The sequence below is a fragment of the Wyeomyia smithii genome, chromosome 2 (genome assembly GCF_029784165.1).
Source record: "Wyeomyia smithii strain HCP4-BCI-WySm-NY-G18 chromosome 2, ASM2978416v1, whole genome shotgun sequence".
Taxonomy (NCBI): Eukaryota; Metazoa; Arthropoda; class Insecta; order Diptera; family Culicidae; genus Wyeomyia; species Wyeomyia smithii.
Window position 1 is genome coordinate 228,628,966 of NC_073695.1, and position 8,983 is coordinate 228,637,948.

General features: G+C 39.2%; 1 protein-coding gene across 1 annotated transcript; it reads left to right on the top strand.

Moving 5' to 3' along the window:
- Positions 1-6,970: 6,970 nt before the first annotated feature.
- On the top strand, positions 6,971-7,865 carry LOC129725600 (serine protease inhibitor dipetalogastin-like). Its single transcript, XM_055681613.1, has one exon. It carries the CDS (start codon positions 6,982-6,984, stop codon positions 7,711-7,713), a length of 732 nt encoding a protein of 243 aa, XP_055537588.1. The 5' UTR covers positions 6,971-6,981; the 3' UTR covers positions 7,714-7,865.
- Positions 7,866-8,983: the final 1,118 nt, after the last annotated feature.

Consider the following 8,983-nt stretch of genomic DNA (forward strand, 5'->3'; position numbering starts at 1 on the left):
ATTTCTTCAGCATGAATATTTTACTCCTAATTAATAATTTTTTTAACTTTTTGCCTTTCTCCTAGAAAGGTATAGCTATCACTTGCAAAACCGAAGATATGAAAGTGCTCCAAAGGGCCGAATGGCATATATCACTCGACTCAGTTCGACGAGCTGAGCATTTTCTGTATGTATGTGTGTGTGTGTGTGTGTGTGTGTGTGTGTATGTGCAGATTTTTATTTTCACTCACTTTTCTCAGAGATGGCTGAACCGAATTTTATGAAATTATATGCAAATGAAAGTTCTAGTTGCACCATAAGACCCTATTGAATTTCGTTGTAATTGGATTTTTATTTTAGAGGTTATGTTTAAATATGTAAAAATCACGCAACATCAATATCTCAGAAACCACTCAACCAATTTCAATAAAATTGGTATCAAATGAACGGGCTATCTTAAAAACCTTCAACTTTTGAATTTTACATAAATTAAACATGTGGTTCAAAAGTTATGACAAGAAAAGTCTTCTGAAGACTGTTTAATTTCACTCATGTTTCTCAGAGATGGCTGGACCGATTTCTACAAAATCAGTGTCATATGAAAGGTCTAGTTACCCCATAAGACCCTATTGATTTTTTTTGCAATCGGACTATTACTTTGCCTGTTATGTTGAAAAATGTGAAATCTAGCTATGAAAAGAAACATATTCCGAAGAATACATAAACTCACTCACTTTTCTCAGAGATGGCTGAACCGATTTTTACGAAATTAGTGTCAAATGAAAGGTCTAGCTGCCTCATAACACCTTATTGAATTTTACTGTAATCGAACTGTAACTTCGTCTGTAATGTACTGAATTGTGAAAATCACGAAACTTCATTATCTCAGAAAGTACACAACCGATTTGATCAATATTATTATCAGATGAACGGGCTAGTTAAGGGTTAACTGATGAGTTATTATTTAACACGTGGTTTCAAAGTTTGGCTGCCCTATACGTTCCCTTTTCATTTGATTATAATCGAACTAAGCAACCGTTATGTATTAAATTGTTAATAAAACAACGAAAGTCTATTATCTCAAAGATTACACGACTTATTTGAACATAACTAGTGTCATACGAACGAGTCATCTCTCAAACTTACAAATGACAAACTTCGTAACAATTTAATATGTGATTCAAAAGTTATGGAAAGAAAAAAAAATCAAAGGCTATTTAAAACTATACCTGCTTTGATCGACATATGTGGCCTCAATATAATTTAAATGTGGTATCGTACCATTTGAATGTTCCCGGTATCGCTCGTGCCTGAATTGTTCGAAACTAAGTGTCATTTACGTACATTACGTCAAAATTCCATATTTTATACTTAAATTACAACTTCATTATTTTAGAACCCAAAAAGTGAATACACATTTATTGGATTGAAGCGTTCATGTAAATCTATTTTTACAAATAATAAGTTTTAATTAGAAAGGCTGGGTCTGACCGCTAGCTGGATCAATTTAGGTTTTTCTTTTGGGATTAATTTATCATTGCTATCGAAGACCGAGTTTACCTCTGCATCTCCAACGACTGTGACGGAAATGAAGGTACATATTTGTCACCGTGGTAAGATACGTATTTATTTTCAATACGTTTACGTTTGGACGCAAGGCCGAATGGACGCGAGGCCGAATACGATGTTGCACGATCGCAAGAGATTCAATTATCGTGACTATGTGTCCCGGATTTGCAACATCCATATCAGAATGTCAGAATTGATAAATATCCATCAGAATGTCTATTGAAAAATATGTTGCACGTTTGATGATTGACAAAAAGCGACATCTAACCAATTGTATATTAAACTTAGAAATGTTTTACTCTACGTTTGAAGTTCAAGTCTAACTCTAATCCTAAAGAGTTTAGGTAAGGCATAGTATTATTTTTTTAATCATGCGGCGAAGACGCATAATCGAGGGCAGGGAAAAGGCGGCACTAAGCGCACAAAAGACTGATTTTCTAGTTTGCTAGGTCTACTCAAACAGAGTTTCTTTTCCTTAGTTAAGTCCGAACGAGCAGTAGCGAGTAAGGACAGCATTCGCTGGGATAGCGAGTCGGCCGAAGGCCGCGAGTGTATTGCTTTTCAAATGTCACTCTGAAGCGAAATACATGTTATTAAAAGAGGGCTGTGATGATGATGACGATATACCGTATTCCGACTCACTTCCCCTCGGCCTTGTGTCCATTCGGCCTTGCGTCCATTCGGCCTAGCGTCCATTCGGCCTCGCGTCCATTTGGCCTCGCGTCCATTCGGCCTTGCGTCCATTCGGCCTTGCGTCCATTCGGCCTTGCGTCCATTCGGCCTTGCGTCCATTCGGCCTTGCGTCCATTCGGCCTCGCGTCCATTCGGCCTTGCGTCCATTCGGCCTTGCGTCCATTCGGCCTTGCGTCCATTCGGCCTCGCGTCCATTCGGCCTTGCGTCCATTCGGCCTTGCGTCCATTCGGCCTCGCGTCCATTCGGCCTTGCGTTCATTGGGCCTCGCGTCCATTCGGCCTCGCGTTCATATGCCTCGTGTCCCTATGCCTGTCGTCCATTATGCCTAGCGTACTATGCCTCGCGTCTGTATGCTTAACGGGGTGTCATCCGTTGAAAGATACATGGGAAGAAATTGTGTTGCGCATTTTGAATCTCTGACGCTGGAGCTCTCGTCTATCTGCTAGCAGTGAAAAAATACTTAGTAGCTGAAGTTCTGAAAATGGTATTGAATGTTGCCAACATAACAACAGAACGCACGTCATGCAGATGACAATCTGTAATGATGAGAAATTCAAATCTGGCGAAAAATTCGTTAACTAGTGGTAGACATGAGAATAAAGCTTGAAATTCTGCTGTAACGTCAAGTTTTAACTGTTTTTTTAAGACGTTTCATTTGTTTCAATGAGTTGTTGTGAATTTTCTAAAACGGATTTAGCATTGTTAAAAGCGTCATGGTCAGATCGCGAAATCCGCACTGATATTATGTAATACGCTATGCCTTTGTTTCATATTTTCTCATTTTCTTACGTGCACAAAATTTTTATTTCGTATGTACTGCCGCTCATGGCAAGTCCGTCCCAATTGCATTTTTGTCAATTTTGAGTTTATTTATGGAATCAATTCCTTTTTATGTCTACTTTCGATAGAACAAATATTTTTGAATACTTCGTTCTGAGGAACTATGAAAAAAATAGCAAGTCGGTTTGTCCCATAGCTAAAGTGATCGCGAGTCGGTCCCATTGCAAAAATCTTCGCAATTTAACCCCACAGCCAATAATGATTATGAAAAATGTGATATTTACCACAACTTATGGTCTTCAGGTTTAGAATTGGATGTACCAAGTGATATTCGATAGGAGGTTTGATTGAATTTTACACGTTCTACATCGTGTGGCTCTAGCTGATAGTACAATGTTTTCTTCAAGACAAAGTTTCCACCAGTAGCTTCTTTCAGCTGTTGGTTGTTGACAATGAACGCTTCAGGTGTGTCACTGTATTGTTAGTTAAAGCATTCTTGAGTAAATACTACTTTTCGTATTTTATGTAAAGACGTGGGCCAGAATTGTAACATTATTGTCATGAATTTTGTTTTGAAGAATTTGTTAGTTATATCAAATACTTCGGTACGCTACTTAACTGTTTTTTAACGGAGCAAACATTTTCCTAAGCTATATTTGTTTTTTTTTCATATTTGCTTCCACTGCTACGTCGAAGCTGTCCGCCGTCACGAACGTGTGACCGCTCTCAGGAAAATTTAGAATAAGTTACCTACACTGATTTCGAACTTATCAGTAGTATCAAATGTAAAAACAAAATCTAATTTTATTCTGAGCGGCGCAGTTGGTACATTATGTTATGCTTCTCACAAAAAACTTATTTAATAAGGCACGAGAGAAGGTCATTTATGAATTGACCAGCGGTGGATTCATTCCAAACGCAAGCTATAGCACCGCCATTGATTTGCAGTAGTTTGTTTTTCATCACCGGTCGTAGCCGGCTATGGGACTGACTTGCTATCATTCTGGCTACGTACCGTAAAAGTAATCGCATGTGAGTCCCAGCTCATGATTTTCAACAAATTTTAGTCAGACTTCGGTGTTAATACAAGTTTTATGATGTAAAAGTGTTAGATTGTCATTGCAGTACTAAATTCTGTTGATGGTCTTGATTGAAAAAGCATTTGAGTGCCAAATTTCACCCAAAGCGTTACGATTTTCAATTGCTGTTTTCTCGTCAGCACCAAAACGCAAATGGGACGGACTTGCTATGAGCGGCAGTGTACTAATGTACGAAAAATATATCTCATTTCATTCTGTTCTTGATGTTTATTTAAGAGCTATCTTCCAACTGGCTCCGGTTTTATTCCAAGATCTCACAGTTTGTCTCAGTTACGCAATACGAAACTGGGCGAAACCGGCCCGATGGAATTCTCACAAACGCGGTTTGGAAGGAAGACAATCAAAATTCTTGTGTCGAATGGAAGCAGATACCAAGAGTCAACTGTTGCGTGTTGCATATTGCCGATCTGCGACTAGGGGAAAAGTCTGCTGATATCAACTGGTATCAGATATGAGCAATATTATTGAGAATACACTCGATAAGGGTCAATCAATTTGACATCTCCTTTTTTATGAATTAGTGGTAACCTTGAAGAGATGTGTTGCTCAATTGACTGTAAGTCATTCGAAAATAATGTTGAAGGTTGCTGGAACACAGTTTTAGGTGGAATACTCACTTCATCGTCAAAAAAAATGAAAATTCAATGTCAAATTTGGAATTTTAATGTTTTACTGCTTCAATTAAAATCAGTTTTCTTCGAAAAAATAGCTTGAATTTTCGGCAGAACATCTCCGTGGGCAATAGTGGCCACTACGCAACAGGCGATAAATTCTCCTACCAGGAATTAGAGTCCAGCACGAGATGAATGGATCTTTGCCTCTCCCTTGACTTTGCCTCCTTTGCCACGACCAGACTTGTAACTTGCGAATTAGATTTACCGGAATAGCGATGTGATGATGAGAAAACCCGTATGATTGCCTCGAATACCTACGAAGAGGACTAACGTAAATACCAAGGCGGCGTGACGTAGGTGGCAGAATGCAAGAATTCGAAAAAAAGGTGCGTTGCACACTGTGTGTAGGTAATACATACGAGCATTGTGCGTGATGTACATTAGTTTTTCGTCAACTGTATAATTAATAATAAAGACGATACAAAGCTAGCCGAGCTCACTGTGTCTGAAGGAACTAAAGTTGTTACAAAATACGTTAGCTCCAAGTAAATTGTTTCGATTCTCTTGTCAAGTACTTCCAAGATTCAGAAAAGTGGCAAGCAGAAAGTGAAGCAATTAAACGACAAAAACGAAAATAATCTTCCAAAATTAAACAAATGGTTGCTTCCAAAATTTTTTCGAATAGTTGGAAAGTGTTTCTGGTAACTAAATAAAATCGATATGAAAATTGATTCACAGATAAAGCTTGAAAACGTAGATGTGAAGGCCAAAATAGTCTAAGTAAAATTAACTACAAAAAACTCTGAATGTTTAGAAATATTCAAAAAGAAAATGATCCGAAATGAGGCTAAATTAAAAAAAAAATCCAGAAAAAAGAACTGCTCCGAATAAAAAAGTATGTTGCATCTTTTTCGAGGGTTTAGTTTTAGTTTTAACTATCGCGAGTATATTTTATTATTATTTTACAAGAAAATTTTTGCAAGAGAGCAATTGAACTTCCTAGACCCGATGGGACTGGCAACAAGGCCAACTGAGTGTTGTGCGCGTTCTACCTCAACGTAAAATTTTAGTGATAAAGGCAGTTTCCAGCGGAATAAAAATGAAGTAATTGGTGAAATCGTGAAGTTCGGGTTCCTCTGATATCTAGAAAAGTGAAGTAGAGCACCAACGGACCGCTCTGGGCAGGATAAGTATCGCTATATTTTCGAAGTGTTTTGTTTTTGAGGAGCACTTGAACCAGCCACAAAACTCATCGACCAAGAAGTAAAATTTGATACGCTCGTAGCGCCACCGCCGTTCGGTGGCGGGTAAACTAATTAGCTGCCATGGAAAACGTGGGCAGATTCGAATCTGTACACTAATAGCGAAGAATTTCTTTAAGAAGACGTTAGTAAGATCGTTCTGAACTGTAACTGTATTGTCAAGTAATATTAAATACGAGCCACTAATGTAAATTAGTCTGGAAGTGTGGATACAATGTTATGTCCAATAGATATAACAACGTATTCATGCGGGGCTTACTGTTCATGAAGACGATCTCGGAATGTACGTGTATTACCAGGCATTCTTGAAATGGGTCGTTGGATGAACACTAGAGCTGTCACCTTTCATCTCCAGGGCTAAAAATATTTGTATCTCTGTATTATGTAATATATTAAAAAATCAATAAAAAAAATAAATCAGCTTTAAATAGAAATAGATGCAGATAGGTTTTTCCCATAAAAGCACTGCCGGCCAGTGGGAGATGAATTGTAAACACACACACACACACAGAGCAATTGAACTTCCTAGACCCATTCAATTTCCTTGCCTATGAACCGAATGCACTGAAATTGAGTAAAAATATGCAATGAAATGTTGGTGGAAGCAAATAGAAGCTAGAAAACAATAAAATCTGAGTTTAGGGAGCAATACCGAATAATACTAGATTAATGACAGTTTTGTTTGTCCAAGAACAAATGACCAGTATTTTATCCTGGCTAGAAAATGTATGATTTCTCGTGTGTTCACTTTCATAAATATTTGTCACCTACTGAAAAGCAGCTTATAATTTCGAGCGTGACACAATTTGATTATAACTTCCCAATGGTAAGCTAATGAATTTATTACCTTTCTGTTTAGTTTCTAGAAACCGCTTCCAGAAGCTTGAGCATATGTTCGTTAAAATATCAAAACATGATCGCTGCTAATAAATGATTCCGCGCGAGAGGTACAGCTTTTATTTGTGCAGTATACGCTTATCAAAATGCAAGTGTTTTCTATACTAACGCTTATCACTCTACTAGTGGGTACCGTGTATTATTCTAGTGCTAATTATATCGTCTATCCACCAGAGTACGATATTACCGACGAACAGTTTGTCAAATTTAGTTCCTGCATTGCACCGACATTTGACGCGAATGTGCCCCAAAGCAGGTACGATCCGGTTTGTGCCACCGATGGTTATTCGTACTACAACAAGTACACGATGAAGTGCCTCTCGGCGGCTGTTCCGACGGTGCAATTCTCCTTCTACGGTCGCTGCCCGAATGAACCGACATTTCTGCCGATGGAATCGGTTCGCGATTGGTGGACAGTCCCGGAGAACATACGTCATGCTGTGAAGAACTGCATCAACGGTTGTCCGAAAATGTTTAGCCCGGTTTGCGGATCGGATGACAAAACCTACAGCAGCCCGTGTGCACTGAACTGCGTTACCAGCGAAATACCGGCCATCCAATCGGCTTACATCGGATTTTGCAAGCAGGACTTGACCGTACAGAACAAGTGTCCACCGATACTACAACCAGTTTGTGGCACGGATGGTGTTACCTATTTGAATCTTTGCCACCTTCGATATGGTACCAAAAAGGTACCGGGTCTCGAGCTGGCTCACATCGGTGACTGCGTCCGACGTTTGGAGGCCATCCAGAAAGGATTCAACTTGAGCGGTAATTCAAAGTCGAAGGGCTCTGGTTGCGGAAGCGGTTGTGGATGATAAGACTGAACCAAAAAGTTTAACTAACAGTAATTTCAAAATGTTTCATGTAAATTTATTGCACTTCCAAAATTTTGCGTGTAAAATTAGGAAAGAATAAAAAATGACAGCTCTTAATCTACCGTAGAAAGACTTTCTGGTGAAATTCCTAATCTAGCAAAGATTCGGCAACTTTGTGCAAGTAGAAGCTTGAGAATCTCAAACGTCCCGGGGCCATTTTTTTAGACACAACATCCAGTAAAAGCTATAACCCCCACTTTTTAACGTGGAGCAGAAAAAAATCAAAAGGTTATTCAAGGATACATTCATTCGCATCTTCCTCCGGGTGAAGAGGGTTCTGCGCCCATTCCTCAGTTCGCTTTGTCCAACGCACAGTGGGGCTACTGGGTACAAATACTGGCCGAGCAAAAATGTCTTCAGGTTGAAGAAAATAAATAAATTAAAATCCACTTTCATATAATTTCGGTGTACTTGACCCCCAATCTTATCTTTTGTAAAAAAATGCGTTTTCAATATTTATAGTATTCAATTGGGAGAATCATGACACGTTTCTTCAGTTTTTAGATATCCATTTTCCAAACATCTTTCTCATGATCATGCAATCATTATTTCAAGAAATTTGATATAGGTATAATCTATTGTATTTAATTGAAAAGCATTCCGAATCGTCGAGTTGTGGTGGATGACGCCCATTTTTTCACTGTGCAACGCCATCCTTTTCGGGGTTGTCAAATTTTAACATTCGTTCCTGTGTTTTAGCCCGCGCCATTAATTCCGCCTCGTGTACCCATCCAACACTCACTTACGAGCCCGTAAGCAGGTTGAGCGAAAAATGCCTTTGCCCGTCCACCGGCTGCTTCACGGAATCAAGAGCGGGACAGCGTTAGATATTATCCATTTTAATCAGGGAAAAGGACTTCGACGACGACGATGGCCAACCGACTCCCGAAGACGGTAGTTACTCGTGCAACATACTGGCCGGAGTCACCAATCAACCCAACCGCTTTATATACCGTTGTACACCGGAGGCGGTTGGCTGCGTGGACGGTGAACCAAACTGAGGTTTTTTTTGCGACAATTTTTCATCAACAGCTGAAATTGTCAGGTTCATGATTCGATACTGTTCAAATGTTGAACTTTCTCAAGGAAAAAAATTATCACAACCTCTCGCAGTTTGATCACCGTCCCGTCTGAACTTCTGAAAACTTCTACAATCGCTAACGGCCTTCGTGGAAAACGCAGTTTCAACATCTTCGGATATGTAAATTTC